Below are 27,235 nucleotides of genomic sequence, written 5' to 3' on the forward strand. Positions count from 1 at the left end.
AGTGAGTGGTTTGTGCATGCAACGAATATAGCTTTCGGATTCAGTGCTTTAATCCGGGCTTGAACTCCATTGTGGATCCCTGACATTGTGGCAGCATTGTCATAAGCCTGTCCTCTCAGATTCTGTATGTCCAGTCCGTCTGATGTTATCTTCGCGAATATATCGTTGCTGAGATCTTCTGCATTTTTTCCTTTTGGTTCGAAGAAGTCAATGAAAGATTCTACCACGGCGACTTTTTCTCCTTCGATATGTACGTATCGCAGAACTTGGCTCATTTGGTCATTGTGGGAGATGTCTGGTGTACTGTCGAAGATTACGCAATAATATTTAGCTTCTTGAATACGACGGATGATGGTGGATCGAACTTGCTGTCCCAGTAAGTTTATAAATTCATTCTGGGTTTCTGGAGATAGATACAAAACTGAGACTCTTGCTCCCAGCTTTATCTTTGTCAAGTGTTCCATTAGAAGAGGGTCGTATTTAGCTAGGAGGAGCACTAACTCCAGAAAGTTCCCGCGATTGCCACTATCATCTCCTCGAATGTCTTCTCGATGTCCTCTGAAGGCCAGATTCTGTTTAGCTAAGAACTGGATAATATTCAGCAACCTGTACAGTACATCCCTCCACTTCTTCTCCTCACTTTCGAAAACTTCTTGTTGTTTCTGATCGATGGTTGCTTTACAGTTCAGGCGAACTTCCAACTTCTTCCATTTCAAGAAGTTCTGTTCATGGCCCAGGCTATTTTCATGGTCTCCTATTCTTGGATTTAGCTTCCACCATTTGTTGAATCCTTCAGATGCGAAGTTAGAGCCGGAATTGCCAAACAGCTTGCAAGAAAAACAATACAAGGATTGCTTCAAAGGCGAGTACACCATCCATGTTCGGAGAACCTTTTTGCAGTTAGATAATGGTTTGTAGAACCACTCTTTGGTTAGTTTTCGGGTACCGCCTTTCGTTGAAGTCCCTGAGCGAACAACATCGGCAAATTTGGAATCGATGTGCTGGACTGAGTCAGATCCGCGACGTACTAGAAGCGTTCTTACTTCGTCGGTCATAGTAGAAGGCCAGCAACCTACATCGTCGAGATTCACATCTTTGATTTCGGCAGGAGCAGAAGGCACGATTTCAATTATGTCTTCTTTGGCAAAATTCACTTTTTCTGCAGGCTTATGACTAGATGCTTGAGGTACTTTTGATGAGTCGACTTTGTCTTGACCATGCTCTGTGGTGGGACCAGAACTACTTCCAACTGCCACGGCAGGTACGTCTTCTTCTTGTACCTGTAAAATAAGTTATGTATTCCCATGAATATTGGCCGGAGGACACGTTCGAATTTCAAATAAGTATTTTATCTATCACAAAACAAAAGTGGTTTTGGTGACGGTGCAGTTTGCCGGGCTTATAGGAAAATTTACAAACAAAATTGATTTTGTATGGCAGCTACCTTTTTTAGAGTTTCCCGGTAAAAACTGACTGAGTAAGCCATGTTATAGATGTTATTAAAATATAAAATGACGAAAAATTTGAGAAAAATCGTTGGCGCCATTTTTGAGCTAAATGAAATATTATGTTTTCTTTGTATGACAGGTACCATAAATAATCAAGTTATCCAATAACAAAAAAAAATATTCCTAGACTACTACTAGATTTACAAAACATCCCCTATTGAAGTTTTAAATTCAAGTAGCAGGACAAAATTCAGTCGTAAACTTAAAAAGATGTACCTTAACTCAATGTAATTTATGTTAATATTCTCCATACTTTTTAAACAATAATCAATGTTCAAACAGCTATTAGAGCAATTTTAAGTGTATTATAAAATAAGATTTAATGAACGAGTGTGACTTCGTACTCGCAGACAAACCTAGGTGAATAGGTTTTGCGAGACTAATGTAAGAAATATTGTAACTTTTGTAAACAATAAATAAATAAATAATAATAATAAATAACTGGAGTAATTCTAGGCCATGCATGATTCTAGATGGAGGAATCATATACCTACTTACACTGGAATCACTTCCGCTGCTGCAGGATGCCACCGAAGACGTTAACGTGGCTTTCGAACCAGAACTGGAACTAAAATATTTCAGTAATGCACCTTGAGACTTCTTCGCATCTGCTTCTTTCTTAGATTTTTTTTTTTATTTTGCGGGATTCTGCACCACCTTCTTTGACTCTTTTCATTTTCAAAAACTAGTTCAAAGATTGGGTAAAGTTCTAAATGTTAAGTTTTAGAAGATTCAACAGTATTTAAAAGATCGAAACACAATCAAAATGACTTTCGTTCCGTATCAGAAACTCTCGCGAAACAAACATACGAGTAAAGCGTGATTGCGTAACGGTACTTCACGATGCACTAAAACAAACAAAGATCAGTACTGTAGCATGTGTGCTACAGCTGCTTCCTTTGATAATGTTTATGTTGGCAGAAATGGTTAACGTATTTTATTAATCTTTCGGATGCCCTGGTAAAACGAGTTATTTTGGATTTAAGTTTGTCATATGTTGTTTTAAAAAAGAAATTTGTAATTCTTGTTTAGTCTTATTATTTTTAAGTTTAAGATTTTAAGTTATTAAATTGGTCTGGAAAGTTAGAGGACACTACCGAATATGTTGGTAATCGCTGCGCTAGACGGCGCGCGAGCAGAACAGCTGATTGTGTGACGTCAGGTGTGACGGGCAAGCGGAGTCGCCTGGTAGGCCCAGGCGGGCGCGCACGTGAAGTAAAAAGCGGGTTGGCCATGGTGATGGTTCCACATCGAAGTAACTGTATACGAGTGTTCCTTTTTGAATATGAACGGGATTCATTTATATAATTTAGAACGCTTTGGTACGATGAACGCGAGTGGTTGGTGAAGCGTGTGTGAATATCGCGAGGATTTTCCAAGGATGAATTATGTGCGCCGAAATAAACTCCAAGACGGTATGGCGAAGGATTCGTCATATCCGTACAATTACCTGCAGCTACGGTAACGTATAATGGCAAGGGTTTGCCATTAAAAACACTCGTGAGCAAACTAGTGTATTGGTGACCGGACATCACGACGTCAAAAAGCAAGTAAGTGCCAGCCATGCCACTGCCCCGTTGACCCCTTTGACCCCTGGTGCGAAACTATAATTTGTGGATTTTTGGGATTTAAATTAACGGACTAATAAAACTGAAACTGGGATTTTACGTTCAGCGTGTTTCACCCAATCCCTGCCAGACCTAGAAGAAAAAAGGCGTCGACCGTTAGAAAATGACTTAACTGAGAAGGGCTTGTAAACCCATAATTTGTAATTTGCTAAATTTTTGGTATATTTATTTGAATGTTAAGGTGTGTCAATTTTTTGCTAGATTTCGCCTATGTTAATTGGTATTTACAGCGGTGATACGCCAGGTGCGTATATATATTTGTATTTGTATTAATATGTTCTTATATATTTTTAATGCCTTTTTGGTAATTATATTTAATTTTCGGAGCTCCGAAGTATATGATCAAATTATAATTTTTTGGGGGAATTGTTAAAGTATTTTTTAGTATTATTATATAGCTATTTTTTTATAAGTAGTAATAGGGTATGTATTTTATGGTGGATGCGCCGATTTGTGATGAAACGATTGTATTATATATATATATATATATTTATTTATTTATTTATTTATTTATTTATTTATTTATATATACATATATTAAATGTTGTCATATAAATTTTGCGTCTTTTTAACTTGCTGCCTCCTCTCACTGTTCGCAACCTTATTAGTATTTTTTTAACCTGCCTTTAGTTTGGGTTTTAATATTTTTTTGGGTTTACCTGCGCTCGTGGTACGGGGCAATATAGGAGTTTTACTGTGTCCCGGTTTGCGGAAGTTGTTTGGTTTGCCCTGGGTTAAGGTCAAACTTTACAGTACAATGCGTAGTACTAAATTCAATGAGTGCGAAAGAGAGGCATCGACACGGGCCGACGCGTGAAACAAAAGATTTTGTATGAGTAATGAACATAATAAGGAGTGCGGCTCAACTCGGCTCGCGCGCGCCGGGCGGCGCAGCGTGATGCGATGTTGCCGTTCGTATGTAAACAAACAAACGTTATAAAGAGCTCTGTCAGTGATTTCGCAGTTTTTCTTTTAAATAAATATTAAAAAATAGTTGGTGCGCAAAATTTTAGATAAAAATGGAACATTATAGTGTGTCTGACACATGTAATGAATGAATCATGGATCAGATCTCAACCCGCTCTACCGGCGACCCGCCCCCCGCGAGCTGCCGCCCGGGGCGGGCCGCCCCCTCCGCCCCACCCACGCTACGCCACTGGACTTTGTAAGTGGTAACAGAAATTCTTTATTTTTCACATTTTTAAAAACATCCTTTTCTGTTATTTCAGATTTGAAGATGAAGTTATTGAGGAGCGAAGACTGTGTGCATTGAACTTACTAGAGTTCATAGGAAAAAACTCAGTTCTGTTCACCAGTAATGTTGTGGTGAAGTTTTTTGAGGTAAGTAGTGAGAGCGTAGAATCAGGCATGGGTCCTAACTTGTTAACCAGTTAAAAGTTGATTCAAATAGTTACATTATAACTCAGGTCATTAATTCTCATATCATTGAACTCAAACTTGTTTTGATTTTGTTTGTTAGATAATAAAATATTTTCAATTTAAGTTAAAAATATTAGTTTTATGTTCACATTATTCTAAAAATCTAATGCTTTCTGAACAATTTTTCTTCTTCATTTATTCTTTATTTTTTTGAGTGAATATTTTTCTACCTTTGAAAGTTGTATGTTGAGATGTATGGTGAATTATTGGTTTGTTAAACCAATTAATATGGTTTAACACCAATATCCTTTGAGAAATAAGTAGGCTGTCTTGTCTTCTATCCGTTATCTTTTCATCTACTTTTGATTAGTTACCAACTTTTTCAGGCATTAGGCAACTTTGAACTTTAATTTAACTGGTTAGATTTTTGCACACTAATGTTAACTAAGTTTTTAGAATTATGTTCGCCTTTCTTTGTTTAATGGTTATGAACATAATTTGAAGTCTTGTTGCATGTTGCAGACAATCTCAGTTTTTTTTATAATGTAGTATTAATTTTACTTACACACTGGGAAAATTAAAAGACAGAGAAGAAGGGCTGATTGACGGAATGAAGCTCACACAAACCATTGAGTTTTTGTCACTTAGAAAAAATTCAGCCTGATGAAAATAAGTGAACCTTTTGATTGTAATTGAAGCACACCAATTCCCCTGGCAGCTTTCATTAACTCTAATTGTACATCTCCCCCCCCCCCCCCCCACTTCTCTGTTATTTTGGAAACATATTGCTGACAAAAAAATTAATATTGCAACAAGGCTTTGTTAATATGTTTCCAATTAATTGTGATTTCAATCCAGTGTTTATTCCCAATACTCAAAATTTTACGAAACTGTAATTTCAGTGAACAGCTGGAATTTTAAGTTTATTTTTCAGCTACCATATTATTGCAGTCTTGAATGAGTTTGGTAGTTCAGTAGATGTAGAAGTGATAATTTGGGGAGAGAGCTAGAAATAATTTGCAGCAACGTCAATATAGTTATAACAGGAATACTACAAAAGACAATTTAGATGAAAGGTCTGATTCCACTCTAATAGCAACAAAAGTTAGCTCATTAATGTTTCTTTTGTATTACAGCACCAAAAAACTATATAATATTTAAGATATTATTATTATTTAAATTATCTGAATAAGTTGTAAATTATACCCACCCAGCTAAATACTCCTGTAAAATACTCCTGTAAAAAATTTCCTATTTTGTGGGAAATACCCATTCTATGAAGAATACTCTTATGGGTAAATACCCTTCTGTGGTTAGATCCCAGTCAGATGTGCAGATTTGCTGGACTTCAGTTCTTTCATATTATAACTTTTCTGGTTGAACATGATTGGCAGAAAGCAGGATGTTGTATGGCTTTCATTTTAACATACTGGGAACCAAAATAACTAACAATAAAAAAAGCTTTTTAAACCAAAGAAACAAAACAGGTTGTTTGATTTTTGTTTTAAGAGCTCTTTTTTTTTCCAACCTTGCTACAAAGCAAGGGTAACCAACTCTATTACTCCTCCTATTACCTCAGCATGGAGTGTACTGCATTGTCTGCTCTGTGTATTTAGATGGTTCCCAAAGTGCCATTTTTGTGTGCTGCGGCTGGTATATCTTGGATTTTTGCGTAAAAATTGTATCGGGGAATGCGAAATGTCTGCTAGAATGCGTTGTCGTCCTGCCGATGTTGATGCGTGGCTGGGTGGTGTCTGAGGGCGCCAACTAACCTTTAATGGTGGTGGCTGCTGTGGGCTAGTTCACAGCACGAGACTCCTTTCTCTCGGTGGTCGTGACGTCGCCACGTGGCAGGCAGGAGTGGTTGGACCATACACACAACTAACTTGAAACGTTGTCGGTACGCACACTACTGTCCGGTCCGCACACGAACGCCGATCGCCGAATACCGCGAGTCGCACACGACTGCTCGCGCCGAGGGGTGAAGGCCAACTGGCGCGTCCTGGCAGGTCCCGTTAGGGCTCCAGTCGATCTCCGCTCTCCATGACAATCGACCTACACCCGTTCGAGACACTTACCACCGACCACGAATGCCGACCAGTGAGGCACCGAGGTGGCATAACGACCTGTGTGAGCCACGGGAGCACCTGGGACGACATCAGCGTTGTTTTCGTTAAAAATTTTGATCAAAATTGTTTGCTAAGCAACAATTTGTAGTTTCAAGTATGCATTGTATCTTGCAAGACTGATTAATGATCAGGGGAAAAAAGTAAGAGTATGAGAAACCTGTTAAAATAAGTTGTAATAAAATGCTCTATGGAAAAAAAATACAAATGAGCGTATTGGTCTTCAAAAATTTGTATGGAAACATACCAATGAAATGTGAAACTAAACCGGCTAGAAAACAGGATACACCATGCTTAATGAAAACCAATAGTAACGATAAACTCTGAGTGAACTATAAACTTAGGCAGCACAGTAATGTGACCTGGTGGGTGAGGTAAAAGGCCGGAGTCCGCCCACCAAATTCTGAATATGAGCTACTTTATTGGTGCTAGATTACAGAATGTGCCAAACCATAGAATGCCAGATGCCGGAGGAAAGACCTTTCACTCTAGAATATTTACATACTTTTTAATTATTGTTTAATTTTAATTATTATTCAATTACTGTACTTGCATTTTCTTTACAATCGCAAGTTTGCACACTTGTTTTCACAGTATTTTTTTTACCACACTTTTATTAGCTTCACATGTAGGTATGTATGTATAGATGAATGAAAGGAATATGTAATAAAATCTTTCCATTCAGTTTTTACCCATTTTTTATGTCCGAATGTGTTGAATTTTGTATACATATAAAGAACCTCTCACAGTACAATATTTTGATAAATTAAAACCATAGTGTTAAGTGGTGGAGGTCAGAGTGTCAAAAAACCACTAATTTCGAGCTATGGATAATAACCAGGCTTTTTGTGTATCTATGAGGTCGGGGCATGGCGGGAATTTGCCCTGGAGTTCACTGTTACCCTGGGTGGGAGTGTTTCCGATCCAAAAGGTCGAGTTATGGTGAAAAATGTGTCCAGGTAGAGGGGGGCCGTAATTCCTATAAATTTTGAAAATTTTAAGAGTGTATTCTTTTCAATTTAGAGTTTTTGCATGGTCGTGCCCGGGCTTCGTCTTTCTTCCACTCAGAAATGGGGGAGCGGTAAATGCCCCTAAATTTCGAAAATTTCCAAAATACATTCTTTTTAATGTAGATTGTTTCCGAGGTTGGGTTATGGTGGAAAATGTGCTTGGGTTCGTTAATATCTGATGTTTCCTGGCCACTCTTCCAGCATGATCAAGTGTACGATACGGACATTCTATCAGTCTGTGTTGATTTCGGCACAGATGGTGTACATAAAATTAACCAATAGCCATTCAGTTTCCAGTGAAATACAGCTATAGTACTGCTGAAAGGTGAATTTTGTCATTAATACTGAGTTGGATATCTAACATGCACAAAATGCAAGGTTGCACTGTAGATTATGCAGTTGTTCATTTGGAATCGTGTCTCTTTGCTGCCAGACAGGTTCTTAGTCGCGTAAAGTCACTGGATGGTCTCCAAGTAGAAAAACTTGGTTGCTCTAAGTTAACAAGAAAAGTTCCATGTAATGCTGACGCATTAGCTAAAATGACTAGAGTACATGAACATTAACGACTAATTTTAAGTTCATTGAAACAAGTAAATACTTAAAATCACTCATATTTAGTATTTTTAATTTGTTTAAATTACTCATATTCAATATTTTTATTTTTTGAGTCTAAAAAGAATTGAAAAAACTTATAGTTTAAAATATACTTAAAAAACCCGCTTTTATAGTTGAATGAACTAATAATTATAAACTAAAATTTAAATTAGTTTTTTTTTGTCCAGCAGTCAAACAATGCACTACAACTCTATATAACTAAAAACATGGGGTGCTCTCTTCTTCATTTTCGTAATGACTATATCTTAAAATTAGTGATAGAAATTTTAAGACAAATGATATCAAGCACCCCTCAGGAGGGGGGGGGGGTGGATCCAGGCCCCCCTGGAATTAAGAAGCCCCTCACTAAGTGGGGCCTCCCTTCACTTGCAAAAGCATGACTTTGAAATGTTTTTGATGCCAAAACTATGTCTTATGAAAAAATTTATGTATATTTTATAGTTTTCTTTTTTTTACATGTATGTAGGCCAAAATATGGGCAGTGTACAGCATACGGGCCCCGCATCCAGATATGACGTGTCGGTTAACCCTACAAACAATATTCTGGGGCCAAGGCCACCCACCCAACCCCTCCTTCCCAACCCTGTTAATTTTCACGGTCACTACTTGCGGATCCTACATATTTGCACCTCTAAAGCACCTCATTATTAACTTTAAGTTCATATATTCATTTACATAATGACTATATGCTAAAATTTTCTAAATGACTATATCCTAAAAATTTTTGTATTGACTACATGCTACAATTAGTGATTGAAAAGTTATTACAAATAATATTGTTTTTAGTAATAGAAAATTTAAGACAAATGATATCTAGCACCCCACGTTTTAGTTATACAACGTTGTGGTGCATTATTTGGCTGTTGGACAAAAACTTAAATTTCAATTTTATTTTTTTTAATTTTTAGTTCATTCAGCGATAAAAGCGGGTTTTAAAGTTTTTTTTTTAACTAAAAGTTTATTAATCTGTAATGTATCTAGGTTATCTGGTTCTTTTTTCCCCTCATCCACAGTGCCTCTGAATCTTACCCCCTCATGTTAGTAAAACTTTGCACTGTATGTATTTATTTGTTCACTACTTTCTGTCTTCTTATATCTAAGTCATTCTCACTTCTTTTTCTTTCCCAATGAACATTGTACCCTAGATGATTATTTTACAAATTCAGAAATATGTATGAGAGGTTGAAGAAAAAAGGGGTGGATTTTATTTTCTTTTTACATTAGTCTTAATTTGGTGGATTTTGTCTTTCTTTAGGATTATAAAAAATTATTTTGCAATGAAACACTGTTAGGAAAATTTAAGTTGATAGCAATAGATATACTGATCAATATTATTTTCAGCCATTTGTGGAATTAATGAGCAGAAGCTTTAAATGCATATGTTTTAAAGCTCAAAATATTTTGTTGTTTTTCATTGTATAATGATTTTTCACATAATAATCACTTTCAAATGCAATATCCTACATTCAATAACAGCTGCTATCCTTAAAAACTTTTAATCCAGTTATTTTTGGGCCATTTTATCTGTATTACCACAATTAGTAGTTTCAAAACATACAGTCACAAATATCTTTTCTTTTCTTACCTTCAGTCTCTTTTCTGCAGAGGTTTTTCATCCTCCAAGGTTTTAGTTCTTTGTTTACATCACTCTGGGTCACTAGTTTCAGAGTTCACACAGTTTTTTTTCACTAGGATGGGGACAGCAATGATGTAAACTTACAAATTTCACCTAGCACTTTGAAAATATAGTGTAATAAATTGTTTTCTTTTTATTACAAGGGAGAAATGGACATTTATGCATCTAATACACCATGCCATTGCTTTGATGAAAAAATACAATTATGATTTTTATCATTACATATAATTCAAATCATTTGTGTGTATAAATTTCACGTAAAGTTGTATCAGTAGTTAATATGTTTAATTTGGTATGATGGTTAGGCTTGCTCCAGAAGCTTGTTATTTGCAGTACTTGGCACCTTGTGTTCCTCAATATTGTCTTGAACAAAGAAGGTTGTCAGTGAGAAAGTGACACCCAGGTTTGAATACCAGCAGTGTTTGCATGTGGGAAAGTGTTGCCGTTGGCTGGTAGGGTTTCTCGGTTTGGTTCTGTACATGTCCATCTGTGCCTTTCTTCCGTGCTCCGTTGTAGGGATGAAGCAGGTGGCGATGTGGTAAGGCACTGGACTTGAGTTCCGGAGGACCCAAGTTGGAACCAAGGTTTGGCCAGCCTGATTTCACTTTCCCATGCTTTCCAAAGATCAGCCTGGAGAAGTTTGGTTTACCTTCATAACTTTGAATGATATGATTTTTACCAAAGTTATCTTCATAACTAAATTTAATTTATCTGAATATTGGAAAGAAATTTGCTAATAAGTTATATTGGTATTTTAGTTTCTGTTTCTTATAACCTTGCTGTAGTCAAGACTTCTGCACAGTATAAGTTTAATAAACACAGCAAACCCAAAATATTGTTATCAAAATGTGTGGGGGAGAAAACTTGGTTCGTAAAGGATAGCCCAATTAGTTAATACAGATTTATTTATTACTAATGTCTACACTATCAATAAAATTACTGCACTGAAGATCTCTGTTCACAAGTAATCTCTTTCAGTCCTGTCCACAACAATTAGTTTTACACTGATAATTTAAACATTCAAACTGCCCACTAGAGCATGACTTGCCAGTGGCTCACTCTTCTGTCCACTTATCCACACACCAGTCTATGACCACTACCTCGCACCACTCACCTATGCAGCGCCGCAACACCATCCTGAACTGTCGTCTGTCACACCTGACTCGCTACCGCAGAGGCTCTCGCGAGTCTCTCTCGCAGGTCACCCGCGCTGTTATCGTTACCAAAGGGACTCTTCCCCTGGGGCCATGCCTTTAGTCACTGACAGTCGCTCTGATGTCGCCACGTAGGTTTCACTGGTATCACTCCTCAATAGGTCCAGACACGCTCGCCAAGGGCCACTCACCCTCTTCACTACACTCTCTCTGATCGCACAGGTATCACCAATATCCCTCCCCAAGGGGAAGACTCTCTCTTCTACTCTCTTCGGAGACAGGCGTTGCTGCTTTTATACTTTTCGGCCATTCTCCTCAAATGTTCTGGCACGCCTTTGACAAGTTGCGTCATCCGTATCGACCCAACACCAGAAATATTCAGATCAGTGGCGTGCTATTATCACCACTCTACACGGCGGCTTCTGGAAGCCCGCAAAACTCTCCAGGCACTTGAAAGGGTCAGTAACAATAGCGCCGAGGAAGGACGTGGTGTGGGAAGCAGGGGGTAGCGAGGACATTTGTAATCCTAAGAGGCATCGAGGCACGTATTACATCAATGAGCAGCGCGTCACTGTGACCCACCCGGAGGACCACCAGGCCAGATGACCACTAGAAGGACCATTGGCTCGCCTCGCACAGCCGTGCTCCCAGTATTATCATAACAATATTAATCACCATAGTGGGCGGCCTCATTGATTCATATGGCAATTCCCAGCCTAGTTTATTCATATCAGCTGTTCAAGATCCTGGTTTCAAAACAAAAGACGAGTAAGCTGTCTATGATATAAATGTGCTCAAAGGCCTTGTTAGATGTAACCCTAGATGGGATGCCAGATCCAGTACGCCCCAGTTTGGAAGTCTGCTTCTAGGGGTGCGATGCCACACCCTACATGATACCACTGTTCAGACAAAGAGGGTGGTTATGTGAGGAATGGTGTGTGCATGTGTGGCTTAGTCGGGCTACACGATGGAGGAGCAGCAGGCGCCCCCGGAGGTGCAGGTGGTGGTGACGGACGAGAGTTGTTGGGGCGACAGTGCCACGGGAGTGGACCAAGGGAACCCTGCCCCACACGCCCCTGCCCCGATGCTCGGCGGCACGTGGCAGTTCCCGCAGGCCCCCGACAACATCTCCCTCAGCTCGCACAGCTCGGACGACCGCACCACCTTCACCGACACTGACTCGGTCGTGAGCGGAGTCAGCTCCCCGCTGCAGGTGAGGCTGGCTCTGTGCCGTGCTTTGTTTTACTAGTGCTTGAAGATAGGATTGCTCTGGTTCCATCCCTGGCGGGGTCAAATCCAGATTCTTCCATGTTGCTGAGGTTCCTTGGGTTTTCTTGAGCTACTAGCGTTCTCCCCACTCATTCATTCTGTCTATCAGTGTTGTGATCTCATGTGATCACCCCTGCTTGCCTTTTATGACTTATTTCAAGGAAATGTAAAACCCTAATTAATTCAGTCATTCATTCACACCTACAGTCATACATTAGAGAAGAAGAAGCAGAAGAAGAATAATTTATACAGTTCATCTGTTGAAATACATGTAGTAATTGTCGTGTTTCCAAACATTGTTCTGTCGTTCTTTAAGGGGTTAGGGGGCTTTAATTGATATCTTTTATTTCATACATTCTTGCATTTTACAACATATTTTATTTATTCTTTGAAAATAATTAAAAATTTGAACCAGATCTTCATCTGATCGGTAAACAATCAGTGGTTTCAAGTAGCATTAACTTTGCTGGTAGTTATTTATTTTAGAATAATTTGTGTTTCCTTAAACTTGAGGACAGTTTTGTCATGTTGTGTTACAGCACAGTGTTGTTGAATTCAAAGTTCAGTTTTGAAAATTTTTTTAATTCTGTAGGACATATTGAAGCATAGATTTTTTTTTATATCCATGACTTTGAATGATGAGAATAGTCAGCAAAATTGTTTCCATAACTTTTTGACATATCAATTCTTAAAATGCCTAATATGCTGAGCAAGAGATTTAACTAACATTATCTGAATATTGAAAAGGAATTTGCTAAGGAGTTGTAATGGTGTTTTCCTGAAGTGGAGGTGAAAGACCTTTCATTTGTCTAGAATTAAACCAGTGACCACTGGGATGCGAGTTGGGTGTGTTGTAAAAATTATTGTGTAATGATATACACTCAGCGACTTAGTCAAGAAATCTGGAACTTGGATCAAGATATTTTAACCAAATAGAGGGTAACTTGTGTGTGAAATTACTTTTGTTGTTTTTAACCTGGCAGGCGACAGATTTGCAGTTCTTCGACCCCCTCGCGAAAAATGTATCTGAGGCCGGTGTTTCACCCGTCTCTGAGAGCTCCTACAAACATTCAGGCGTGAGCAATAGCATTCTGCTGTCTACAGAGCTGTCTTCAACAACAGCTTCCAAGTGAGTCACCATTTCAAAGAGGTCTCTCTGCCTGAACAGTTGTTGTGCTATCACTTTAATCTGTAATAATCTGAAAGTCTGATATATAGACACAAGATCATGGTTTTATTTTTAGGCAAATTTAATTTTTTAAACTGGAGATTTTAGTGTTTTTTGTTTTTTATCTTTTATAAATTCTGTTTATTTAAAAAAGATAGGATATTATTGAAGAAATATGACACTTAAATGTTTAATAATGCTTACTTCACCAGAACAGTGTCATTTTAACCAATATATGATTCGCTTGTACAATATAATAATTTTTAGTAACTATGTCTAGGATGAACTACTTGGAACAATTTAAATAAATCGTAAAGTATTTGAATGTTTAAAAAAGTACCAATGTTGTAATATAAAATTGAGTTTCTTATAACAGTTGCAAGATTAAAAAAAAAAGTGAAAAATTTTGTTCCACTCTATTTAGTACTTATATTTTGGTTCAAACTGGATAAATTACATTGAATTTAATATATATTTAAATATTATATTATTTTGATTTGAATTAAGTTTATATTAGAAGTACTGATTAATTTCATGTTTTTATTTTCATTTCATGGCTTAATGGTGTATTACTTTCATTTCGGTGATATATGTTCTATTGACATGCTTTTCGCTGTCATTTTGGTTTTATCATATTTCACTATGTAATCTTGTCCCTACTGATGTAACATGGCTTCGCCAGTTATTTCTTATTTCTCAACATATGTAGTGAATTCGTTCACCACAGATATCATATTGTGACTTACCAGCACAGTTTATACAGTTCTGAAAAGTCTTCGTTATTTTTAAAATATGTTTAAAGTTATACTTTAATTTACGGTCCATAAAGACCTCAATTTATTTGACAGTTGCTGACATGGTACCTACTTAAGTAAAATTTAGTTTGTTAGAAAAAGTTATTGAATTACTGTTAATTTAATCTGATGGCTAAGCTTAAGCTGGAAATAGCCTGAAATTGCCTTGAAAAGCTGGAAGAAATTTAATGTACGTCATGTAGCACAAATTATGGCTGCTGCTGATGTCGACTAATGCTTTCAAGGACTTTTAACACATAAGATCTCACTGGCTAACAATTATCTAACATGGTACAGTACATAAATACACTTGCACATTCATGAAGCATTGGAGGCAAAGAAAATAATTTAAAATCTTGACATTAGTTTGTTATTTGAATTTTAAGTAATTGAATAGAGTAAATAAAAGATTTTAAACTTAGTTTTGATTTTTTTTTTGACCCCACATAGTTGTAATAAACTAATAGAAGCAAAATTTTGAAGAAAACATTATGGAATGAAATAATCCCAAGTTTACCCACAAACTGTGTACAGCCCTAGGTCCCGAGAAAGCGATTACCTCACGAACGCCATGGTTGCCTGAGTCAAAAAGAAGACATTTGCAGTCAAACCAAACTTCTACATAGACACACGAAAAGGTTTACTAGGTGTCAATCCGGATCAGCGAGTGATAAAATGTCTCTCCCAATTACTTCATTATGTTTAGAGGAGCTGCAGCATGGTGAGTTTCTGAGCGGCGGTTGAGCAGCAAACATACGTTGTTGGCTTCTGTCTACATGAGCCTCAGCCTTACAACCAGTAAGATCACAGTTGTAACTTTTTAGCCAAACAGAGTACATTTTACTACAGAAAATGTTCCAGAGATCCTAGGGAATTCCCAAAAATTACATTATTCTCCTCATTTGTGACTTCCTTACTTTCTTCTGGAAATACTGTAGTTCCCATGCTACTGTTATTTTACTACCATAACTTTATGGGGATTCTAGAATGATCTCTTTATGAAAGCAATCACAATCAAAGAATACAACTAAAAAACAATGTATAAAACTCCACATGAATACACACAGTCAATAGGCTGGAAAAGAGTAATTATTAACTTAAACACCTTTATGAAAATGAATACATAAACTCCCAGAAAATCTCATAAATTCCCACAAATTAAAATACCTGCAGCACCTGGTAATTGAAACTAGGTCATCAAGACTACATAAACCAAATAAACTGAGAAATTGTGTAAATTATTGACAAAAATAAGCCTTTGGTTGTATAAAATACCTATGGGTTTAGAGAGATAGGCTGGTCTCAGAAGAGGCTATTGAGTGAAATAGTTGATGAGTATAGAAGAAGCAAGATTATATGGTGAATAGTGATAAAACTGAAATAATAGTGAAATTGATGTCAGTCAAATATCAAAATGGAATTTAATATACCATACAAAACTGAAATGCAAAGCAAAATAAAATTTTACAGTGAAATTCACCTCATTTACTTTATTTTTGTCTATTAAAATAAAGAATTAATTTCATACATCTTTATTTTAGGCTTCTATTAAAATAGCTAAAATAATGTACTGAGTAAAATATTTTTTATTTTCTATATTTATATATTTTTTTCAAGATAAAACAATAAAAGCAGTTGATAGGTGATACCCTACAGATATGGGGCTAAAAGCCACACAGAAACATCACAAGGAAATGTGTAAGTACATGTAATGATTTTGGTCTTTTAACATTGCATATTGATTTTAAAATTCATATTAATAGTATTGAAATAATAAGACAATAGTGGTGTAGGTTTAGTATTTTTCTACAACACCATTTCTTTTTGTACACAATATTTTAAAAATTAAAACAGTAACAACAGAATTGGTCAAAATATAAAACCATAAAATCTTCGCTCTAGTTATTGCATTTTAAAAAAAAAGGTTCAGCGGTACTTTTATATTTATATGCATAAATTTCTTGTGAAGTAAGGAACATTACAGAAGAATAGTGATATTAATGTCTTACCACAAATTGTTAAAGATCAATGTAATTCTGCTTTAAATGTATTCAATATACAGTATTGAAAACAACATTTCAGTGATTTGATTATTGTTAAAATGCTAGTTAATTTCATTATATTATTTTTAATTTTGGTGATATAAGGACATAAAAATTTACATAGGCAATTGCAATTCACCATGATTAGAGACCCGGACAATTCGCGTGTTCATTTCGTGTTATGCTAAAATTCAAATAATTATACCTTAGTGCTGCTTCTGTCATTGGTTCACTGTTAATCTGGAGGACTGAGGGCCAATTAGAGACCCTCACTCATAGAAGTGTCGAATCACAAGCCACCCAGTCGAGACGACTCACAAGTCAGCAGCCAATGAACAGTTGGCATTTGCCCGAGTATGTAGAGGATATTGGAGTCTATCCTGGAGGTCATTGAACCCGCGAAATTTCCGGGTCTCTATAACCATGACCCACGTGATCTTGTCCCTAGCCATGGAGCTGTAGGTAATCTGCGTGTCTCATGCAGGCCGGACTGCGTGTCGGTGCAAACCCAGGACTTCCGCATGGCCGCCGGCCAGGGCGACGGTGGGGCGGGCTACTCCCAGGTCGTGGAGGGGCTGCTGAGCTCGGACGTCTTCCTCCCCTCCGGCGACGCCCCGGGGCCCGGCCGCCAGGACGTGAACTATGTGTTCGAGGCAGCGTACCACGTGGGGCGAGCGCAGCAGTATGAGGCTAGCGAGGACTATGAGGCCGCGTTCGCCTTCTACAAGGCAGGCGTGGCGTGCCTCCTCAGCGGAGTGCAAGGTGAGTCTCTTGATGCTTGGTGGCTGTGCTCGGAAGCATTAGAGTGCACCTTCATATAGTTACTACGATGTGCACAATGCAACCTTACATCTCAAAAAACACTAGGTTCAGACACAGCACAGAGAAGGCATCCTAAGCCAGGAGTTGGATGTGGTACCCTTTCTTATAGGCCTGTGGGAATATGAGTTTTTTATTTCAAGTCAGTTTTTTTTTACCTTATGGCAGACTCCGTTAGTGAAAACTTTAACTTTGTAGCTGCTTGTGCATTAAGGATCATTTTAATTATAGAGTATGAGTACCTAATATGTTATTCCATTTTGTTTTGTACATTTTCTGGTATTACATTGTTAATTCTTCTCTGTGGATCAGTTAAACATAAAAACAATCACAGACTCATAATAAAATTTAATTAATTAATTTAAAAAAACATTGTGTTAGCGCTAAAGATTTTCACGACCTTAACATACTTCCATGGTCAATGCCGACAAAATTCCCTGCACCCGCGCTACCGAGAGGGTCAATCACTCAGCTGCCCCAAACAAGCTGTCTACACTTTCTTTCCCCTTGAGCATGCAATGTGAGAGTACAGAAATTTATCCAACATTTTATAATCATCAAAATCTTATAGAAAAGCTTTCTAATGGGTAGCAATAATAAAAAGAAAACAAACCATTTAAATGTTAAGCTAACTTTCTGCAGTTTATTAAATTTAATTACAATCATGAAACTGACCATGGCTGTTGCGAGATATTTTACAATGTCATTTTATGCACATGTTAAACCTTTTCAAAAGTCAGTATGCTTCATAACCACCATTACCAAACAATATATATTATACCTACAAATAAAGATAAATATATAGTAAATAAAATACATGCCTCAGAATTGCACAAGTTAAGAAAAGTTAAGAAAAATCTCATGTTAATACAAACATGAGATGTAAAAATAAAACTTATTATTTCATTACCAGGTTAAATAGGTAAAAAAAATAGTAATCTAACTTCTAACACATTATCTAAAATACCAAAATTTTAATGGAGCGCTCCTACATCAAAGTTCATAAGGGCTTTTCTGTTTATCACTTTATCATGAAAGTTCAACTCAATTACTAGCATGCTTGCCCAACTATCTTTTTCATGCATAATTCGTAATAAATAGTTACATTAATTTGTGTGCTTGAACTTTACAGTTTGTGTATATAGTATTTTCATAAACCTCAAGTTACACTGCCTACCCATTTAACTGTATCCACTCAAACTTTTTTCTATTTGCAAGACAACTTATTCATAATTGTTCGCTAGCAATAAAAACATCCGTAGCAAAATTTGGGAAACAATCTACACATGTTAAATCTTGTAGCTGATCCATTCAAAGCAACAGCATGCCTCATGCCTCGTCACACTAAAATCTGCCCTTCCGAATTTATGTATTTTCCATCTCCAACGACTTAACTCTATGTACGCGTCGTCAACCTTACTTTACTTCACGACGCAGACATCCAGAGGCGTGAGTTAGTCACAGTCGTCGCCCGCCTCAGGCAGCTCGGACCTCCGCTCTCGTAGCCGGCGAAATTACAAGTCCCTTGGCTGCAGATAGTTTGTACTGCAGCACACTCTCACACTGCTCGTTTGTTCTTGAACGTCTTCAGGCACACTCGGCAAACAAAAACAATGAAAACAACCGAAGCAGATATATTTAGCAAGCATGCCTTGTGAAGCGCAAATTACAACCAAAAAAATAACAAAATTATTTTAAAAATTGCAAAAAAATTTTTTTTGTCCAGACTATAAAATTAACAGAAGTAAAAATTAACATTGCTAGAATTATTAAATAGTAATTAAAAGCTGCTATTAAAACTTATTTAAATTCCATTTGCCAACCTAGGGAAAAAGTTACCAGGCAACTGGTAACATAGCATTAAAATTGTTAATACCTTTTTGTAAGAAGTATGTTTTGACTGTTGTTACATACAGCAAAACTCCTTATTTGCACTTTTCATGGGGACAAAGTAAAAAGTGTAAAAAGCGGGAAAGTGTAAATAAAGGGAAAAGTAAGAAATACGTTAAAGTTAATTAAAATACAGTCGCATCCTGCAGCGTTCAGAACAAATACGGGCTACATTACACATACGCATTGCACCACAGTAAAAAAAAATTTAAAAAAAAAATAAAGGGCCGCAAATTGATGGAAATTTACCGTCAATAGCGCGCCGTGAGCTGTTGTTACGGCGCGGCGTAGCCGCCGGCTGGCTCTCTCTGTTCTCTGAGTTGCGCATGCGCAGTATATCTCATTCAACGCTCCGCCCAGACTCGTGACCTTCAATCAGCAGCCAGCCAACAGATGCGAGCTTAGCGGAAAAAAATGTAAGCTCCACCTCCCGTGTACCAGTTTTGTCCATTTCTAATACCAGTTTATTGGTACCTATACGCACAAGTTTTCTCGCTGCCGTGACATGTTCAAGTTTACGTTCATCTTGATGTCTTGATACCAATAATTAATTATTTACGATCCCCCGAAATAAATGGTTAGGTAGTTTAAAAAATATGTGTCAACTGTACAATACTTCCGAAATTATAAAATACGTATAAAACAGTTACCAAGACTCCGCTCATTTTATCTAGTGAAGTTTATGTCTCGTACCAGTATTTCGGCTAAGTTGTGACATAAATACAGTATCAGAACTTACAATCAGCCACGTAATATTCCAGACATTCCCGTTACGTTTATACATTCGTGAGTTTACGTTTTTCCCTAGTACATTTTAGATTGTCTCCTGCTATAATTACTCGGACTTTTACACGCCTAGGCTAAAATTATTACATGTTTAGAAATAAAAGCAACTTTTTATGTTATAAAATATTTATATTTTGCGATTTAAAATGTTCATTGCCGACTATAAACGTTACATTTTTAAACAATGTTTTTAGGTCTACTAACTAATCTTATCTACACTTAAAGTACCCACGGTAGTTTTTTATTTGAGCAAATATATTGTGTGTTAATTATTATTTTATTGATATAAAATATAAAAATAATGTAAACACGGGGCTTACAACACTGCCTTCAGTGTCAAGTTTTTTTTTTTTGGGGGGGGGGGGGGGGATAGCCACAAATGGACATAATTTGGCCTCGCTGGTTCGTACGTACAACTTGGTCATAAGGACAAATGTTGGAGAACCGTGAGTGTATGTAGAATCGAGGTTTCACTGTATGTGATTGAAATATCATTCAGAAACTCGACAGCACTCGCAGCGCAAATAGAGCCAGAACAACTTCATCACCTTCTTGTAATGTGTTTGTTGTGGTTTTCGATATGAACGCAATCTTTGACGCGTTTCACATGTTTATTCTCGAACAATTATTTTACAGTTTCATCATCTATGGCGATTGCACCAAGTTGTTTATGGTTGTTGCGTGACGTAAATAGCGGGATGGATTCGATTTTTGAGAAGTAATTCGCGTGAAAGTATTGTATTGGACTAAATGGGAGCTCAAAGGATATTAAGTTAAGTTTGTATTGTAATGATATGTTTAATAGTTAAATAGTCATGTTGCTCATTACTTATGTTTGAAGGAAACTGATACGTAATAAAAGTGATTATCAATTTTTTAAAAAATATGCTTTAAAGTTTTATTAATTTTTTTTATTTTCATGTTGGCCTAATCTGTAATGGTGCTACCTACTTATACTTTATTTTTATTTTTAATAACTACACACGTCTTGTCTTTAATTCCTCTTGTAGCCAAGCATTTTCAGTGAGTCCTCCCCCCCCCCCCCCATCCCGTGCAATTTAGTTGTGTTTCATTTTATTTTATTATTTTTTTCAAACCCCAATATTTGATGAATTTTTTCAGACCCCAATTTCATTAGTTTGAGAAATTTATTAGAAGTGTCTGCTTTGTCTTTTCCATGTCCACTGACTTTGATTTTTTTTAAACATTAACATTTTTTGCCCCTTCATAAATGATTTTAGAAGATATAGCTACAGTCAAACCTCTCTGAAACGACCCCTCAGGGTTCCCAGGAATAGGGTCGTAATAGATGTTTTCCGAAATTTTCAGTTGATTTAAACCCCCTTTCCCCCCCCTCCCCCTTCCTTTCACAAACCGCTACTCGCTAAGAAACCAGCCATAAAATGGCAGGATGCTGTCACTCACAATGCTAGACGGCTTTGCTTTAAACCCACTTCAACCTTCATGACAAGTCCGTCGCCCTACAGGCCACCTCTAAAGAAAATATGTCAAAAGACAGTTTATTTTTACTGGTTAGTTTACATGTACGTTTTCTGCTTGCCGTAGTTAAATAAACTAGTACCCCGATGTCACGAAACCCGGATTTAACGAAGCAGTTATTTTACGAATACATTCTCGGGAACCGTCAAAAAATTGGACATTTTGACCAAAATGTGAAAATCAGAAAAAAAATTTTAAAAAAATGAAAGAACATTAAAATCTGTTAATTTTAACACACAGCGTATTTCTGTGTCGGCTTTAATACTTCCAATAATGTTCATGTAAGAATAACCAAAAAATAATGGGACATTTCTTTTAAAAATATGGCAGCTGTAGGTTCTGCAACGCGAGTGGGCGCACACGAAGCTCGCCCGGCTGGCTGGCGGCAGCGCTTCATGACGCATAAGCTCACCCCTCCCTCCCCTCCTTAACATTCTTCAAGGCTAGCTCATCCCTCCCATACACACAAACCATCTAGTGTCCTCCCTTATAACACCCCAACTTCGCTCAGTGAGAAAATGCTCATTTCACCCTCCCTTCTCCCGTAAAATTGGGCTATTATGAATGGGGTACTAAAGCGGTGAGGGAGAGGTCAAAAGATGTCACTTTTCACACCAAGTTCGAGTTCAGTCATCTCTGGCAAGGATTATACAAGCTTTCAAACTTAAATATAAATGAATTTTAATAGCAAGGGTCCTATGAAAATGAATATACAGAATAAAATCAAGCTGCTGTCACCAAACAAAGCATAACACGGGCCAATGCGTGGTCGCTTCGTTATTGCTCGTGTGAGAGGTGAGACGTGGAATGTTAGAAGAAAGATAAATGCGGGGAGACAGACGGCAGCCAGTGTGTTTTCTGCGTGGGGAATAAGTGGCGTAGTCTTTTTTTTTATGCTGGGTGAAGCGACCTTTTTCTATCAACCCACGGGAAAAGATAATTGCTTGAGCTGTCAAAATAATCATCGCTGCGGCAGTTAAAACAAGTCGAGGCGGGCGTGCATCCAGTCGGTCGCTATGTATATTCAACCGATAGTAGGTAATCAAAATTAAGAGAAATCCAGCAGGTAGCATATCCTTAACTGCGTACCACAGTAGACACTCGCAAAAAGCTAAACGTAAACACGTTGCCACAAAAACCTTTATCTGCACCCTGCCGGCAAAGGGACGTGGAATGGGGGTTGTTAAGCGCTGACAGCGGTCGACAGGAAGTGGTATCTATATTTAGATATGCGCCGCCTACGGCAGTAACACGCTACTCACCACAAGAAACTTGTTTTCTGTCCGATTTTCTTCGGATTTTCGGCAATTTTTTCACGGTTCCTCGAAATCGGGTTGTAATAGAGAGGTGCTCGCAATAAATGGGGTCGCAACAAAAAGGTTTTACTGTCTACATATATTGAGTTGAGTTTAAAGTACATTGTCAGTCATTAAATAAATTGCTAGTAAAAGCTTGGGGATGTGCAGCGGCGAATACAGAAATTTTTTTCAGAGGGCGAGGGATTTTAAAAAAATTTAAAAAATATCTAAAAATTTTAACACGTGTTCATATTACACATGAATTATAATTGACACTAACAACTGGCATTCGGGCCTACAGTAGTAACCGTAGGCGATGTGGCTTCTCACACTAACATAATGTCTTCACAAATACTTTGCAAATTTTTTCATTACTTTGCGTGGAAGGGGGGGGGGGGGGGGCTATATCCCTCTAACCCCCACCCCTGCGTCCGCCACTGAAGATGGGTAGTGAACGTGTGCATAGTACTTCATGGAATGTTTGTGATGTGTGCAGATGACCCAGATCCAAAGAGGAAGCAGGTAGTCAAGGTCAAAACAACTCGGTATTTGCTGCAAGCTGAGCGAATCTACAACCAACACCTTGCGTGTAAAACATCAGCCAATTTTGGCCACACGGTAAGATCTGCACTAGCTGCCATGATATTGGTACGTCTACTTATTATTGTGTGTCTATGAAATACCTGTTGTACATACAGTTAACTCCTGACTATCCGCAGACAGGGTATTTATTCATATTGTGCATTAACCGTGGCACCTATTAAAAAGTCAACTTTTTTAATATGTGTTCTTTAAAGTTCAAAAAAAATTTAGTTTTAGGTCATAAATCCTGAAAAATTTTAAAGAAAAGCTTACGTAGCAAATTTTCTATTTTTTTTTCTTTTCCAGTAGATTAAGGAGAAGCACCAGAGGCATTTATAAGCACTGATATGAAAACCCCGAAGTCATGCACACATGATTTGGCAATGCTGTGGCCTTGCAGGTTGCACCATGTCACCAGCTTATCTCATTCCCTCCATCGCAGCAGCCATTGATTAATGCTTCAGCCCTTGCCTGTTCCGTTGTTATGAAGTTATTTTTCAGCATAGCAATAGTGGTGTAGTACGAACATGTTTTGGAAATTAGAATTCTTGTTTTAACCATCCAGAAATAACTTCAAACAATAAGTAAGCTCGAGAATGGCTGTTCAACAAAACAACTTTTCTGGCATTATTTGCAGTAAGAAGAAGAGACTCATCAGACAACCTGATGCTACAAAAAATCATTAGTGTAATGAGGAAGAAGAGGAGCTTCATGAAGCAAAATATTTTCTTCTTATCTTTTTCAAAAGGTGTTATGTACTCAATACAGTATTTAGCTGTATATGAGTCACACATTTTATGCATTTTTTGAGTTTCAAACAAATTTAGCATAATCCTTATGCAAGTTTTTCACTTTGGGTAAAAAAAAAAATTAATTATAACCTTGCACTATGCACCCTGTGTTAGTATTTATTAAATTTAACTTCTTGAGTCAGTATAAATTAATTCATTGAAATATCTTATAACTGAGTGCGAAGCACTGTGAACTGCGCCTTATGCTATGTCTGCCGCCCGCCTCTCCATCCGATCGGCACCTGGAAAGTGACGTGTCTTGTCATCCAAACGGCAACAAAGGTACCATATGGTTTACACACCAATAGGCTTAGACACTGGCAACATTCTGTATAGCTCCCTACCAACTTGACTGCTCACCACAGAAAGTTGACTCTTTCATGAGTGATAAAGATGAAAACAACAGTGTTCAAAATTAATTTTAAAAAGATTATTAACTGCTTAATTCTTAGAGGGCAACAATTTTTTAATTAAAAAAAAATCAATTAAAGAGCAGAGAATAAAGGCTTACACATATTTTATTTTGAACGATACTATAGACATCAAACCATATAAAAACATAAGGAAAAAACCATATTTGACTCTAGTGGAGATAGGACTTTAAATTAATGTCACATTTCGTCAGCCATTTCCTTTTATTGATTATTACTCTGGATGAATGCTTCTGTTGGTAGTGTTATTGTGATGTTATTTATAGGGTTACTAAATATGCTCAACTTTTTCTCTTAAGTGCTCATTTTATGTCAATGTTTACTTTAATATTATTATCCTAGTCTTTTAAATAAAGTTATTTTCTATTTAAACTTATGTAAAATTTAATAGTCAGAATTTTACGAGTTTGAAGAGGAGTGAAGTCCATCCTGAGTTTCTAAGTGTTACATCGGCATACGACCGGGACTTTAACTTTATCGTTGAACCGTTATCCTTGTGGTCACTCACCGGTCATAGTTGCTCCTGGCTGCTGTGTCGAGTGGTTTTTCTTGTATGGACTGACTAATGACTCTGGCTTATGTGTCCCGCTCCTGACAGAGTTTTGTTTGTGTGGTTTCCTGTGCACCAGTTTTGAAGACTGCTTGTCCATGATTGACTGCTGGTTTTCTTTCTCCCTTTTCTTGCCATCCATCCTTGCTTCCTGTGTCACTATCCATACTTCCTCTGGGCTCTGGTGACATGCTAATTCTTCATTCTCAGTGTTTTTTGGAAGTTACGGTTACTCACAGCACATGGCAAACATATCTATTGTGGCACTGGACTGTGTTATGCTATTGCTAACAAACATTCTTTGGACAACTGGGAGCTGTCCCTGCCCAAATTGCACTTCTTTGTCCTTATAGACTGTTAACTGCTGACTATTTATTTCCCCATTGGGTGTCTCGCTTGCCATCTCGTTCTTTAACACAAAGACTACCAATCTTTCAAAGAAAAAAGCTTTCCTGGGTTTTTAATTTTAAGTATCACAGTCTTACTACGTCTCGCAATGAAGTGTCAAACCTAATTCAACGCACTCAAAATGTAGCTCTCTGAACCACTCTTATGTACAAAAAGGTTTACACCTTACGTCTTAAGCTACCAAAAAATTTGTTCAAGTAAATTATAATTAAAATAAAAAAAATTAACGTGATCTTTTAATGTTTGTGGTACTAGTATTCTAAATGCTTCACACAAACAGATCACTGTCCAAGCTGAAGTTGAAACACAGGCAAAGTTACACCTGTTGAATAGGGTATTTTACTATCTTTTTCTCCAGGGGTGTAGGCTTGAGAGAAAATGTTAGTAAAATTAATGTTCTCAATATGGTGCATCAAATATTAAATATTCACTAAACTGGTGTTCAGGCCCAAAAATAAGAACTACTTTAATAGTTAGTTTATTCACAGAACTTTTACTATAATTCAACTGGTTGATAGCATGTTCTTGAAAAGTTGTGCGGTGCTGCATTGTCATTGTACACGGATAGCCGAAACTTACTTTGCGAAGTCTATTGTTTTATCACATTTTAAACAGCATTTTCTCCCAAGATTTAGTGACACTTAGGTTAGGCCTACTCACCACCCTTGTAGACAGCTAAGTTTGCTTCTTTTTCTTTTAAAAAAAAGTTTTTCATTCTTATTTACTTTGATTTTTTTTTCTTCTTATTTATGTTTCACTACACTGGAAATGGCACCAATTGAAATGAATGGCTTGCGGTACGTCATAGCTAAAGCAAAGATTTTATGATGTAATAAAAAGCAAATTTCATTATTACATATAGTGAAGTTTGTATTTATAGTCATTGAAAACTAAAACACGTGCAAAAATAACATCATATCAAGCACAATAACACTGATCAACTGCTTCAATAATTCGTTATAAAATGCATGTTATGATGTAAGCTAAACAAATAACTGCAACTAAAAAGTTCAGTATTCATTTGCAGTGTTCCATAGTTACGAAAAAGTTAGCTTGGTTGTTATCGTTTTTATTTTTAAAGTCTTATGTTGATGTTTAAATCACTCAAATACCAGTACAAGAAATTATGTTATTACATGTTTCCTTGTGATGTTTCTTTGCAGGCCTTTAGCCATGTCTGTATGGTATCAGCTGTAGACTGCTTTTATTTACTTTACTTTGTTAAAACCTTGCATAGAAACTAAATTAATTTTTTTTACGTAATAAATTATATTTTAATTTTTTGACGTGATATTGTCTTATAAATCGATGAACGCCGGCTGCACGCACGAAAAAGCATGACTAATTGCCACGTTCCGCCTGAGCCGAGCGTGCAAGAACCGGCCAACCACCATGCAAGAAAATCTTCTATAATATCAAACAGGTTAAGGCGGGCTTTTTAAAAGCAGCAATTTAAAAAATTTCATTTATTTGTCCTATTTCATTATTTAAAATTAACAATTTATTGACATTGATTTGATTTCAGTTTATTTCTATAACTAATTGAGTAATTGTTCGTGATTATATTTAAACAAATTATTTAAATTAAATTTGCAAAAACTGTAAATAATATTTGAAAATTAAAAAGTATGCAATTTTTCATCAATGTTTTCTTATGACGTTATCACGTAAAATTATCATCTGTAAACCGACTTTACAGACAACCCCTTTTTTTTAAAAAGCCTTAAGATTTAGTACATGACTTCTATATTTTAATATACAACATGAGGTAATTGTTGTGAGTTTTACTATAGGGGGAAAAGTTAAATCTGAACCGTCTCTCTTATCGCTGCGCGCATGGGCTGCCTCCC

At 36.9% G+C, this 27,235-nt stretch overlaps 1 protein-coding gene across 1 annotated transcript in view; it reads left to right on the forward strand.

Annotated features, from left to right (window-relative positions):
- LOC134530907 (ribosomal protein S6 kinase delta-1) overlaps positions 1-27,235 on the forward strand; it is a 63,753-nt gene that overhangs the window by 6,671 nt on the left and 29,847 nt on the right. Inside the window, exons 3-7 of the mRNA XM_063366210.1 lie at positions 4,366-4,477; positions 12,013-12,270; positions 13,310-13,455; positions 16,815-17,092; positions 23,120-23,241. Coding sequence (XP_063222280.1) covers positions 4,366-4,477; positions 12,013-12,270; positions 13,310-13,455; positions 16,815-17,092; positions 23,120-23,241 — 916 coding nt within the window. The remainder of the gene's footprint in view (positions 1-4,365; positions 4,478-12,012; positions 12,271-13,309; positions 13,456-16,814; positions 17,093-23,119; positions 23,242-27,235) is intronic.

The sequence above is a fragment of the Bacillus rossius genome, chromosome 3 (genome assembly GCF_032445375.1).
Source record: "Bacillus rossius redtenbacheri isolate Brsri chromosome 3, Brsri_v3, whole genome shotgun sequence".
Classification (NCBI taxonomy): Eukaryota; Metazoa; Arthropoda; class Insecta; order Phasmatodea; family Bacillidae; genus Bacillus; species Bacillus rossius.